The 14,717-nt window shown below is 40.2% G+C and overlaps 1 protein-coding gene across 7 annotated transcripts in view; it reads left to right on the top strand.

The window, feature by feature from the left end:
* The window catches only part of abr (ABR activator of RhoGEF and GTPase), a 145,929-nt gene extending 132,927 nt beyond the window's left edge, over nt 1-13,002 (top strand). For all 7 annotated transcript variants that reach the window (XM_066658591.1, XM_066658592.1, XM_066658594.1 and 4 more), the window contains 7 exons: nt 6,788-6,847; nt 7,061-7,170; nt 7,613-7,752; nt 8,647-8,781; nt 9,050-9,155; nt 10,785-10,935; nt 11,418-13,002. In XM_066658591.1, the coding sequence (XP_066514688.1) occupies nt 6,788-6,847; nt 7,061-7,170; nt 7,613-7,752; nt 8,647-8,781; nt 9,050-9,155; nt 10,785-10,935; nt 11,418-11,507 (792 nt within the window). In that variant the 3' untranslated portion in view covers nt 11,508-13,002. The remainder of the gene's footprint in view (nt 1-6,787; nt 6,848-7,060; nt 7,171-7,612; nt 7,753-8,646; nt 8,782-9,049; nt 9,156-10,784; nt 10,936-11,417) is intronic.
* Nucleotides 13,003-14,717: the final 1,715 nt, after the last annotated feature.

The raw sequence follows: 14,717 nt of genomic DNA, 5'->3' as shown, positions 1-14,717 counted from the left end.
CATGAACTGATTTCTTAATCATCAATGAAACACCAGCGTTTCCCTCTGCTCCTCTTTAAAGGGCTTCAAAATGCCAAGCGTCCCCTAATGACCGCTTTTATGACTGGCATAAATCTTCCACAGCCACGGTCAGGGCATGGGATCCCTTGCTCTCAAGGTCCCACTGACCCTCTCCAGCCCCCCTCTTTACAATGCCCTAACAAGGCAGCTTTGATTTGGGTAATTAGGCCAGCAGTGGGGGTCTCCTGCACAATATCCTGCTGCTCAGAGTTCACTGGATGCTACTGGCAGATATTCCTCTGGGCTCCCTAGTCACCATTACTCCTTTCCTTTACACTTTAACACATTCATCACATGATGTGCCCAAAAACTATCCTTTCATGGCTCATTATCCAAGCAGCTGCAGCACTTTGGGCTGGATTTAGTGCTCATTTGGGCTAGTGTCCATTAGTGATATGACCACTGACCGCTTTCAGAGGCCCAGCTAATAAGTCAGTTCAGCATGCAAGGAGCGAGCTGTTTTTCATGAGCTGAGGAATTTTGGCCCTGCTGAGGTGGCAGTCAAGCTGTTCTGGAATGAGAGGAGCTATTAATTTTGCTGAGGTGGATGAATTATGGGGATATATCACACTTAAACATCTGTCTGTTGCTATGCAACATCGGTTTTTGTAATGTGAAGTGTCTTGATGGTGATGTTCACGATGATGGTGATGATGATGATGATGATGGTTGGTGATGATGAGTCCTCATGTTAGTCAGCAGAAATTGCATTTCCTGTCCCATTGCTGGACATTTACTGGAAGAGGCCCAGGGTGACGTCAGCCCCGAGCGTCCAAGGCCCAAAGTAAACATCAGCACGACCTCCAAATACCATTCTAATTACAGCAACATTCCCACAACAACTCTGTCAACTCTCTCTCTCTCCCTCTCTTTCTCATTCTCTTCTTGCCATCACCCAGGTGTCTTCTTTTTGAGCTGAATAATAAGAGTAATATCAGAAGTGTTTTGGCAGTGAGATCAGATATTAATGAGAGTCCCATGTTTTAGATGTAAACAGATACCACCACACTGTGTGACGGAATGAAGCAGTACAGTGGTAACTTGCCTCTGAACACGTGCAGGTTTTAGCCTCTTCACTCTGCCTTGCCAGTAAGCATGCTCTCCTGTGAGTGTGTGCGTGTTTGTGTGTGTTGTTCTTTGAAGAGTGCTTCCAGCATCAGTCACATCGCATGAATGCAGCTTTGCCGTGGACTCATTGTATCAGCGCCATGCCCTTTTACGTAAGACTGCTGAGAGAGAATGGGACAAAGCTGAGACAGACGTGCACTTACCCATCATCCCCTGCGGCTGCCACCTCAACATGTGCTAGAACTCCTGCTAAAAACTAGCTCTCTCTTTCTCACACTTACTTTTATACTGACTCTCTGGTGCTCTTTCAGTGGCTGCCTCCACTCACTCTGTCTCACTAAAAACTATCACTAGCTCACTTTTACTAGCTCCCCTTGATTAATTCTCTCACTAGCTTTCTCACACTAGCTCAAGCTCACTCTTTCTCTCTTCCTCTCTCTAGTCTGCCACTTGTGATTATGCACCCAAATGAAAGTCCTTGGCCCAGATTCTTGTTCGTACAGTGCAGGTGAAACACTGCGGTCTTTTACTTAAAAAACCATCTTGTTTTCATGCTGCACATTTTATAGCACATAATACTCCAACAAATGAAGCTTGATGCAATGTGAAATAAGTGTTTCACTGTTTTGATTAGTTTCCAAAGCTGGCTTTAATAAGGCAATCTTTAAAAACAAATTAAAGCCAAGAGCAGAAAGTTCATTTCACCGACATCGCTGCTAATTAAAACGGATTTGGAGATGATTACAAGAGAGAGTTTACCCGTCTGGATAAATTATTTCAGCATTAATTTAGACTTCTGCGTATGTCACAGAAGCATGACCTCTTCTAAGTATGAATCCACTCTTTAGATTATTGTGCTGTCTCCAGGATATGGAAGTGAAAAGAAGAATCAGCTTTTCACTATTGGTTTACTTTTCATAGTGAAGGTACATATTTGTTTTTATTTATGCACTGGATGAGTGTTACTTCTCTTTTTGATGTGCCGTCTGTGCTTTAGCGAATGTGTTCATTGGGATGGACAGTGAAGAATGCATGCTTTGTTCTAGATTAAATGCAGAGAGAGTGATAATAGTGCACTTATGCCCTGCTTCAGGTGTCATGAATTATATATACACCTCTCGCTCTCTTTTGATCCATTCAGCTGCTCTGAGGGCTTTACTTTCATTTGTGTGCACATGCTGGGTTTTATGTACACTGCCCATTTAAAGTGTATAATTGGATACTCTGTGCAAGTGTAATGGACAGCTTGCCTGCCGTTTTCTGCTTTTTTGGTGTGTGTGTGTGTGAGGTGAGGTCAGTGAAACATGAGAAGAGTGTGTGTATCTGTGTTGGTCCGTGCATGGTGTGTCACTCTTAAGCTTCACTACAGACCAAAATTTAAACCTGTTCCTGATGTCAGCAGTAGCAGAGTTTCTCATGATTGGGATCACTGGAACACTATTAACATATTTACAATACCAAGACCTGTGGTGATCCACCTGTCTGTCTGTATTTTACTATCTATAACAAAACACACAGGACTTGGACTTAGTTTCTTCTTTTCTGTGATTGTAGCCTCAGATTCTTGTTAGAGTGCAGGCTCTCGAGGAGAACTGGAGCTTTCTGCAGCTGTTGCTTTTGTTAGTTTGCTGCTTATTGATTTTTCTGTAATCTCCTTTGAGCACTGTCCAATTAAATCTGCTGAAGGTGCTAAAGGTATCACTTTAAAAGCTTCTACTCCTATGGGAAAGCTTTAGGCTAGAAGCTGAAACATTGCTGTCAGGATTTAATGGTATTCAACCTTGAAAACATGTACTGATAGTGACTAATAATTTTTGATAATAACAGCAATTCCAACTCATCTCTGAGATATTGAATGTTATTACTGTCCACACAATTCTGTCCCCCATGCCTGACCTCAACACACACAGACACACACACTCAGAGTGAGAGCACTCTAAGAGAACACACTGTTCCTGTTCTACTTGGCAACAGGCTGGCAAACCAAAGTGGAAACGAGAAAAAAAGGAGCAGAACTGGGGACAGAAAAGGAAAATAGAGTAGAAATCTGTTATCTAAAATCCATTATAACACCTGGCTATATTCAGTTAGCTGTTATCTACTCATTTGTTCACCAGTGTGCAGTGGTCTCTCTGTCTCAGAGTTACCCAGTTTATTGATGTGTTCTCACTGCAGGCATGATTAATTATTCATGACAGATCAAAAGCTCTTCACTAGCACATCCTCTTCTGATCAAAGCTGCTAGATCAGGACGCATAAACTTGAGTTTCAGGCCAGAGCAGGCTGCTCTTAATTCAACCCATTACAAGGAGGAGCATGTTCTTCCTTCAGCTCTTCCTCTCCACTCTTTGTTCTCCACATCCAGATGCTATCAGTTTAGGAGAACGAGAAGACTGAGGAGATATATCTACGACTGCACTCATCTCTGAAAAGAGAGCAAAATAAAAAAACTTAGATGTGGGGACAAAGTCTTATACTGGAGACTTGACTGGAGACTTCAGTCTGCGTTCTGGGAGGTGTGTTAAAGCATGGATGTGATCTGATTGTTTACCAGCAGTTGATATACAAGGAAGACACTTCTTTATTGTGATCAAACCTACTGATATTGTAGCTTTCAGACAAGTCTGACTAAAACACTTATCCCAAACACATTCAGGATTTAGGATTCTCTCAGCACTCTCTCTCTCTCTCTCTCATTCTGATTCTGTTTCTCCCTGTCACTGTTTGTGTGCCACTTCAAAGGGCAGCGTTTTTCCACGCGTCCCTCGGCATACCCCGTATCGTCCACACTGTAAAGCTGCATGACTGTCCACTCCGGCTTAATCTGAATCAATTGTGGATGCTTTATATATAAACCTCCCAGTCACTTTGTGGGTTTTATCCCCTGAAAGAACTCTTTTCCCACAGAAGAAGGGCATATTCCACCTGAGGCTTTAATAAGAGGTTGAGATACTCTCACATACCTTGGTTGAATGTATAAAGAAGCGATTATGGTGGGCTGTCATTTAGAGACATTAAAGGATTTTCTTAAAGTTGATCGTCTGATGGTGGAGGCGAAATGTTTGTGAGGGAGTTCTAGGAGGTTTAACTGCGGCAGAATGAAAGTTAAATTTAAGACATTTTTGAAGAGCTCCAGGAGATTTTAGAGAGTGAGAGGAACTGGATTTTCGTAGTGCCAGAAGGGGTCCTTCAGAGCTTAAGTGATCATAACTTTGGAGTCTAGAGTGACTGCCAAGTTCTGGTCTGATACCCTGATTAGCACGAGCTGGGTCCCAGCCCAATCTCCATGTGAAACGCAGACATGTAAGTAAAGAGAGACTCTGCACTTCATTTCACACAGCACTTTTATTGAAGCTTAAAGCTGGCCAGTTTCTGAGCTATTGGCTAGCATTTTGATTGCGTAGCACCATACCAGCCTGTGGTCCCAATGGGACAGTAACATAAATACCTTGTGCAATTACTTGATGGTAATCACACTGCAGTCCCAACAATGTCAGTAATAATTACACTGAAACGTTTACTGCGGGTATTTAAGGTCATATGTAAGAGAGACCAAGTTACATCGTTTTCACAGCTAATAGGTCTTTGAATTTTCTTTGAATATAGAATAAGATCTGGATTTGTTTAAAATCTTCATCACTCTGCATTTAAATATCAAACACCAGTGGTACAAAACCTGTGGCATTTATATTGCTTGGACATAGTTGTTTGACTTTGATGTAGGGGTGTGAAGTGGTCTGTTTATTGGCTTTTTTCTGGAGGATCTTACTCTAGTATTGAACAGATTTGATTGGCAGGTGAATTTCAGAGGAAGGTGGAGCTTCTCCAGGGGCTCCAACTCATCATCCATCATGCCTGAGACATGTTCTGCCAGAGCAGCATGGGAAAAAGTAGTAAAAGAATGAGTGAATTCCAGGACTTTAATGTGTGTGTGTGTGTTTATGTGCCTCTGCTGGTTCTTCTCCTCAGAGACTTGTAACTTAATGGAAAAACAGTACAACTTCTGTTCATGATCTGTCTGGAAGGTTACTCCTGAACTGCTAACAAGGATAACGCTCCTTAAGCATTAAACCAGGCGTGGAGTATCATACACTGTGTTCTGTGATAGGATCAGAGTTGCACTGAGAAGAAAGATGAAGCATGTATCAAAGGGTGTGTGATATAATAAGGTTTAATTGTAGTCACTTTAAATGGGTATCATCATATTTAAACTTATATAATTATACATTGGGTGTTGTCATTATATACAGAGCACCCAGTGATTAACTGTATGCTCCAGATCAAGATGAAACACTAAGAGGGAATGAATGAATGAATGAATGAATTGTAGCTGTCAAGTCCAAGACAACACATTTACAGCTGAAAACTCATAGTTTAAATTACTTTAAAATATAGCACAACAGATGCATTGTCTGGAATGTATACATTCGGATCTGTTTCTGCCATATTTCTCACTATTTTCTACTGAATGCGTCTTCATGGCAAAACAGGTTAACAGGTTAATGCATGATCTTAGCTTGACTCATCAATAAATATTGAGTATAATTCTCCAACAAAGCTTTTTTATTTTATTATTATTTATTTAATTACTTGAAGTATTTGACAGTTATTGTAATATCCATTGTGTGTATAATTTATTTGGGCACTAAATAAAATATTACTGTGATGTCTTTGTCATATGAGAATAACATGTCATAGACATCTGGATCTTGTAAATGTGACCTTTGTTCTGTTTAAAGCAAGTACATCTTTCATACACACAAACTCTTGCACGTCCATACTGGGACAACACATTAAGGACAGCACTAAATGTGCCAAGTTACTGTTTTCTTATACAACAGTAGAGAAGATAATTTCATTAGAAGTTCACAGTCCTGAAATTTAATAACAGAGGAAAAAAACATCAGTGATTTGGGTTCCCATGGATCTCTGACTGGGAATTTCCATACAGGAGGCAAATGGAAAACTGGGTCTTCTATTTAAACAAAGTAGGAACTGCAAAACAGCCCTCTGGCTCAGATTCCAATGTATTCCCTATTTGTATGTGAGTGGGAGTGCACTAACGTACAGTATAGGTAACATCTGTGTGTACTTTCAGTACTTTTGTGAAATTCAGAGACCACCCTTTGTTTCTTTATTGTATAGTCAAACTGGCCATTAATTATACAACTCACATGTATAGATATGTTTTTTGTGTGTGTGTGTATGTTGTTTGCACTTGTGTTTGATTTTTGAACTCTGTTTAGTACAGCTGACACTGAGCCATTCCCAGCCATCATTCAGAACAGCAGAGACCAGGAAGCATGTTAAGAAAACCCCACCTCATATAATTTAAGCCAAATAATCCGCCACTTGAGATGTTTTTGACTTGTTTATTATCTGTAAGCTTCTGCTAGTAATTGATCTTAGTTTGGGTCACTGTGGAATGTTTGGGCTTTTACACTGAAGCCATGATCTGAAGTCAGTTTACAAACCGAACTAGACTTTAAAGCTGTTTCTTCCCTCGTTTTTGAGAGTGGGTGGAATCTTCCGGCAAACACTGCTGTAAATCCATCTGGAAAGTCAGGATGTTTTTTCTATGAGGGCACAGATTTATTGCAGTTTCAAAGATAGCACTGTACAATGTACTTAAATACTTTCTCTTGTTCTTTTGTTTTAGTTGGACCCACAGACGGTGCAGTCCAAGAACTGGCATGTGGATGTGATCGAGATGAACGGGGTAAGGAACAACTGTGAAAGACAGACTGGCTTTTCCAAATATAACTTATACTTAACAAAGATTATGCTCAAATACACTCAACTCTTTCTCTATGCTGTTTAAGATCGTTTTAGCATTAAGAACATTTTGATAAACAAGGATTAGACCCATCCAACCCACTTCTAAAAACCCTCAGTCACTCATCTGACATTTATTTCCTGCATTTATTCACAGATTAAGGTGGAGTTCTCCATGAAGTTCACGAGTCGGGATTTGAGTTTAAAGAGGACACCTTCTAAGAAACAGAGCGGAGTGTTTGGAGTCAAAATCAGCGTAGTGACAAAGTATGCTTCCATTCTTCTCTGTGTATTTTTGTCCGAAGCTATCGCTCCAAAACAGAGTTTAATGCAGTGTGAGCCAAAGCTCAGACATTTTTGGGGCTTCAAATGAAGAGCAGTATGAATGGGCGTTAAACTTATTATAATTAGTCTTTTCAGCAGAAACATTCTAATCATGTTTCAGAGAGAATCATATAAAGTACAGGTACTTCTGAAAATGTATATCATTATTGAATAAGCAATGATTCCAGCCAAGAAGCCTGTAATGTTATCCACTATGCTATCACACTGGGATAAGGTCATGTGTTATGATTCTGTTTAGCCTCTAAAACTCTAAGCATATTGTGTGATTATTCCAAAAACAACTTGCTCTTGTATAAGAAGTAGATAATTTTGTGAGACTAATACTGATGTTGTTGTCGCTGTGTGTGTATATGTGCATTGACAGGCGTGAGCGCTCCAAGGTGCCTTACATTGTGCGTCAGTGTATCGAGGAGGTGGAGAAGAGAGGAATCGATGAAGTTGGCATTTACCGAATTTCAGGCGTGGCCACCGACATTCAGGCACTTAAAGCAGCATTTGACACCAGTAAGACCCCCACCCCCCACCCCACAGATCACACCCTCAGGACCCGTTCACATTACTGTGTGAAAAAGGGTGCCACTAATTCTTTCTTTTTTGTTTAATTGTAAATCTGAATATATTCAAATCCTATAGTTTCATATATGGTCATAGCTTGTGGTCATCATCTGGTGAGGGCAGTATAAAGTGTACACTCGCAGTCTGAGGTCTGTTCATACATACAAAAGCATTTTTATTCTGTTGCTCTGACTGTTTTTAATACAATAACAAGTCTCCAGTGTTGTTCTACTGTGACAAATCTTGATCATATCTTCGGAGCCTGCAGGCAGGTTTCTGTTAGTCAGTTCATAATCACGATCATAATCATAATCATTTGCTTCTGTCATATTCCTGCAGCCCTATTTTGTGTGTTATTCTTTCCATCTTTTGACCCTCCTCCCTCTCTCTTGTGAATCTGTCGTTTCTGTAAGCAAGACTAAAAGCAGCAGAAGAGTTGTGGGAAAGGGCAAAGAGAGAGCTGACCTCCACCAGCTGTCAGCAGGCCCTAATAAACACACACAAATGCACACACACAGAGAAAGTTACAGAGAATAACAGATTTCTCAGTGTTATGTCAGTGGACAGTCATTTTACTGAACCTGCATGGCATCGCTGAGGGAAAAGTCATTTTTGACTTTCAGTTTTAGTTTTTGTGTCGGTCCATTTCTCAAGAAGTATGACCAGCATGTAACAGGAAATTGTTCAGATCAGGTCAAGAGATGTAACATTGACATACAAGGATTTGTTCCAGCAGCGAGAGCTTACTGAGAAATTGAGTTAGAAATATGAGAGTTCATTAGAACTGAATGACTGAATGTTGAATTGTTGTACTCTCTCTCTCTCTCTCTCTCTCTCTCTCAGATACCAAAGATATTCTGGTGATGCTGAGTGATATGGACATTAATGCCATTGCTGGGACACTGAAGCTGTATTTCAGAGAACTGCCCGAGCCTCTGCTGACTGACCGCCTCTACCCAGCGTTCATGGAGGGCATCGGTACGACCCTTCACTTCCACACCTTTCACCCCTGTAATCCCAGACACACTGCTGCTGGAGTGATCAGGTTTACTGGGAGTGATTAAGGATGAGAGACACATCTGGGGATTATTACAGAGGAAGTGGGCACTTTGTAGGGGTCAGAGGTCGGGTGAGGGTTAGTCCGACAGTCAGTGGGTGAACTCTTGGAGACAGAAGGTTCAGTGATCAGGACGTAAGGGTTTAAGAAGTGTGTGATGAATCCTCATGACTGTGCTCTTCCTCTCAGCTCTGTCCGACCCTGCAGCCAAAGAGAACTGCATGATGCACCTGCTGCGCTCTCTACCAGACCCCAACCTCATCACATTCCTCACCTTATTGGAGCACTTAAAAAGGTAACAGACACACATTCGGTAGCAGCTTGTATGTAATAGTGCTAGTACTATTAAACAAGGACTGTTACAATTACAGTCCTCAATGTTAACCCATCTGTATCATTGGAAAGGATTGAAAAAGCTTTGAAAACACTTTCAGATGTTGATGCTGATCAGTATTTAACTTATTGTATTTTTTGTTTATGCTGAAAATTTGACACCAAAAAAATCTCTTTTTCTTTAATCTTAAACCAAACCTTAACCCCAGAAACCAAAAACAAATATGTCTGATCTTTTATTATAAAATGACTCTTGATTTAAAAAGCAGTTTACAAATCCAGACTTTAATAAGTCTAGAAATGTACAAAAACCAACACCTCAAAGAAAGGGAGATCTCGTCTTTCTGCTTCATACTGGGCAAAACATTACTGTCCTCACAGGGACAAAAGACTAGAGTGGAACAAATGTACACACACATTCACATACGGAATCACCATCACTGCTACCTTCCATGACTGACTGGCTTGGTGTTTTCCAGTGGTCGGCCCAACACTCTATTCATAGCCTTCACTCCATCCACGTGTAGACTGTTAAGCTTGTGGTCTAGCAAGAGCATACGTAAAGCTGAATGTCCTGCTTGGCTGTGACCACAAGCAGTGCACTCTGCCCACAGTGGCCTGGAAATGACATTAGGATGATCCAGACCTACAAGCAGAGCTTAAACCACAACATGAGAGAGACCGCCTCCAGGACCGAGTCTGTGTTAAAACCACAGGAGGATACACTGTTAGTGTATATATGCTACAGTGGGATATGATTTTGTGGTAGTCTGTTTTAAGGGGTTGTTTGGGGTCAGATTTCATCCCTAGAATTAGACCCGAATGGGAACATATATGTCATTCCTTTTTTTTGGCAGCAGTATCTCAACTGTAATTATGATCTATAAATTGCGGTGGTGATGTCACAGCACCTCACTGTTTGGGTGATTTTGATTGGCCTAATTCAACGTAACCCAAACTTGAATGACAGCGATTTGAACATTTCACTCCTACAAATTACAATTGCGATATAAAAATTCAACCCCCAAAAAGCTTCTGTACTTCCACATGTTTCACAATCAGTTGTGATTCAGCTGGGCTTTTTAAGTAAATGTCACAGGTCTTAGTAATCTCACAGAATTGTCAGACGTTGAGTCTGGCAGGGATTCAGAAATAGAATCAGAGCTGTACACAAAGATGATGAGTCAAGTTAGCTAGACATTTCTATATTTATCAACACTACTGAGAAATAATCTGAAAATGTGAAATTAATTGAAAGTCAGTACATATAGTTTTATTGCAGTATAAACCCAGGTAAAATTAAGCACATTAAACTGTAGGATTTAGGAACCTTGTGTGAAACTTTCCTACAATATTTCATTGCTGTGTAAGCACGGGGTTCTGTCAGGATACAGTGAGGACACCTGCCGGACAGCTTTGGGTTTTAAAAGCTAAAAAAACCCAACATCTAAAATTAAAATTGAACCAACGTGAACATCCAATAATATGCTTCACAAGAAATTTTAGAGCGTGTGTGTGTTTTAGTGGACAAACTTATTTAGACCTCGGAAACACTGATTTCTGATTTTAGTTTGTGTGCTTTTGTTTGCAGGGTGGCAGAGAAGGAGCCGGTGAATAAAATGTCTCTACACAATCTGGCCACGGTGTTCGGCCCCACGCTGCTCAGACCCTCAGAGTCTGAAACCAGCAAGCCTCACATCACCATGGCCTCAGACATCTGGTCCCACGACGTCATGGCACAGGTATTGTGTGTGTGTGTCCGAAAGAGAGGGACAGTGTGTGTTGAGTACCCAGTGTTTTTAATTTATTGAGAAGTGTCAGCAAAGCGTCCTCTGAGTTTACTTCATTGTATAATATTATAGACATTCGTTTAAATCAGAAACAATTTATACAGCTGGTTACTGTATCAGTATTATACTTAACCAACCAGAGTCAAAAACAGCCATATGCTGCACCTAGTGGTCATTATGTGAACTGCAACAGTATTCATAACAATATTCCCTTCGTTATTTGGCAACTTCTTCTGTATTATTTAGTGTCATTTTCACAAGCTGTATTTAGCTTATTTTATAGTTATTTAAGTTTAGTGGCCCAGAGGACTTTGCTATATAGGTAAATCTTTTTATCACAGTTATTTTTTAATAGTGCTACATATACAACATGCTGCTGGTGTTGGTTTCAGGTTCTGTGAATGACTGTCATAAGATCCATCTCTTTTCTCCAGGTCCAGGTGTTACTCTACTATCTGCAGCATCCGCCCATCTCCTTCGCCGAGCTGAAGAGGAATACGCTCTACTTCTCCACAGATGTTTAGAGCAAAAGAGAAAGAAACAGAGACTTCTGCACTGTTCCATTCCCTCCAAACACAGCCATCTATTTACTGTACAGATTCAACCCATGCCACAGCGGGGACAGCCCTCTTGCTCCCACTTGGCTCCCGTCCCGTCTTGTGTCATTCTGAGCATGTGCGGAGAGAGCGGTAGCCACGCCCCTCTGGCCGGAGGAGAGCCGGAGCTAGACTAGGATGAAGACGTTGACGTTTTGATCCTTCACTTTTCAGGATCAAGCGCCTCACATTATCACAGGAGACCTCATGCACATCAACACACACTATTCCACGTTGCCACTCGTCTCCTGAGACCATGTGTGTGTGCAAAGCTGAAACAGAGACAAGATGAACATCTCTCCTCTCTAAAGCCCAGCTCAGTGACGCCTGCGCAGGAGATGGCCTGCAGTTGCACTCTCTGCTCCTTCATTTTTTTTTTTTTTTTTTTTTAATCATCAGTAAGTCAGAGACATTCCAGAAATCAATCAAAAGCCACATTGTTTAATAGCTCTTCTGTTCCGTTCCTCTTCTTCTGCCTTTTGCGCACATGTAAAGAGAAGTGTGTGTGTGTGTGTGTGTGTGTGTGTGTGTACGTGAGTGTGTGCGCGCTTGCGTTTTCTCAAAGCTGAGGCTTGGATAGGACCTTTTTACTCTCTGGGCAATGTCCAGAGGGTACAGACATCTGCTGACCATTCCCAGGCCAAATCACCTTATTTATTATAAATATATTCTATAGGTGTGCCTGTACAGTGCATTACAACTAGAGAAAGACTCCACAGAGTTAATAAGTTGAAGTTTTTCTGTTTGTTTGTTTTTGGATAGTGACTTTTTTTTAACTGCAAGTTTCTCATTTACAGTCTGAGCTGCACTGTAAAAAAGTTACAGAAGCAAAAGAAGAATAAACTTGGACCGTTAACCTTTTTTTTTTGCAATTGAATTCCATTTCTTATGGAAATAAATCATTGTATGCAATATAGTGAGATTTTACACCTTGGAAAATATCATGTGATCATTCGCAAAAGACTTTACTTTTCCGTCTCACTTGTGGAAGCCTGCCTGAAGCATCCAGTGTAATTGATGAGATGATCTGTGTCTTTCCCCTTATTGCATGTTCAGCTTGTCAATCAAAAAAGTGGGCAGGAAAATACATAAAAAAAAAAGCAAATTTCCACCTTGCTCTTCTTCTACAACTTCTAATTTTTCTTCTTTTTTTTTTTTTAAATCAGACTGCTCAACTCCATCTTACTACAGTTGAAAAGGCAGATTTGTTCTGCTGTCAAAGCCAGTCACATATCCACAATATGAACTGTTAGATACTGCATTCTATTTGATATTTTTAATATAAGATTACAGGAAAATCAGTTGTATTTTACTTTTTGTTGGAAAAATATTGAGTATACCGTATTAACAATAATAAGGGTAAATGTTGATGTGAAGTTTTATTTTTTTTTTCCTTTTTTTTTTTTAGTAAAATAAATAAAAGTGTACATGAAACACAGTTTTGTGTCTTATTTTTGACCTGATAGCTGCCTATTTGCCAACAAAGGGAACCGGTAACCTTTCATATTTCTGGCTTCAGCTCTTATGAGAATGTGGGAAGTGCCTATTCTTTTACTCAGTGACAGAGCAGACATGTTTATGTACCTTTTTATTTGTGTTGTTTAGTTATGTATTATTTAAATATGTATTGTTCTCTGGGTCAAACCTGCAGTCCACATGAAATGTTACACTTTGAACACTGATGAATTGATCGTTACTACACTGAACACTCATTGGATGATGAACACCCTTCTTGTACTTATAATAATTTACATTTCATCAGCTCTACTCACCATACATGAGCACTTAGTAGTTCTAAAATTACAGACTTGTCTACCTGTTTCTCTACATACTTTCTTGTCCTCATTTTACCCTGCACACCAAAGGTCAGGACCACAGGGCCGGTATGATTTGGGTGCTGGATCATTCTCGGTGTTGCAGTGACACCTATGTGGTGGTGATGGGTTATGTGGGTTGTGCTACTAGTGGATCAGACACGGCAGGGCTGGTAGACTTTCCCTTTTTGACCGAATGCAATAGCAAGTTATGCATATAAGTCTAGTCCAGTTATTCAACTAAACAAAGGGGCAATATTAGCCAACTAGTGATTATGAAACAAAATGTTCCTATACCAGAGTTCTTCGACGTTTATGATTAAGTAAACCAGTAGGGTGAATCCCAAATTGGCTCCTAATACAAATATACAAAGCCATATTCAGCCATAACTTGCAGGACTCTATATCTGACACTGAGTGCAATATTCAAGAACAGACATGTTGTGATCAAGTAAATAGAGAGACATTTTGGTTAAGCGGGTTAAGGAGGGGTTAAGTGTTACATTATTAGCTTGTAAAGTGATACACTGTTAATGTCTGGTAGCAGGTGCTTGAGACTGGCTGCGCTCGCGGCGCCAGACACTCGCACACCCCTCCAACCCCCTTACACATAGATGAACATAACTGGTCTCTTCGGTTATAATTAGTTTAATTAAAAGCTTAAATGTTTCTAATTAAAGTCTAAACAGACAAAATAGTGTCAGGGTGCTTCAACTGAGGTGAAAGGTGAAGCTGTTTCGCGCCAAAAAAAAAGAATCCTCTTCCTTCTTCGTTCTGATATTCCCGCCATTTTATTAATTCAATCATATGTCATATTTATTAGAATCAGTAGTGTAATTTGGATTCGTCGATTTTTATTACAGGGTCGTTTTACATTATACTAGCTTATATTTATGTTTTTTCATGTTATTTTCGCATGTATTACGTGTTATTTTGCGTAGGTAAAGCACTTGGAGCTGCATTTATTATTATTTATAATTATAATTGTTTATATGTTGACCACCGATATGCTGCACACCTCACTAGAGGATGTTGACTTACTACGTAGTTAACACACGAGACCTTTTGCTGCGGTTAAGCCAGCCGCCGTTTGTGAAAACACGGTTAATAGCCGCGCGTCATATTTAAGTGCGCGTATATACTACTGACTGAGCGGTAATACTCAATGCGCGTGAAGATCTGAAAGAAAGCCCTTCATTATAAAGGAAAGGTAACCGCATTTAAGCGGTTTAGAAATTGGTCATTTCTAATAAGTGTTTCATAAAAAACACATGAGTTCAGTGTTTTCCAGACTATGTGCCTAAAAAATATGAAGTGATTTTAC

Source organism: Hoplias malabaricus, chromosome 2, assembly GCF_029633855.1.
Source record: "Hoplias malabaricus isolate fHopMal1 chromosome 2, fHopMal1.hap1, whole genome shotgun sequence".
In the NCBI taxonomy this organism is placed as follows: domain Eukaryota; kingdom Metazoa; phylum Chordata; class Actinopteri; order Characiformes; family Erythrinidae; genus Hoplias; species Hoplias malabaricus.
Note: the sequence above shows the minus strand (reverse complement) of the source record. Positions and strands in the feature narration are given on the sequence as shown.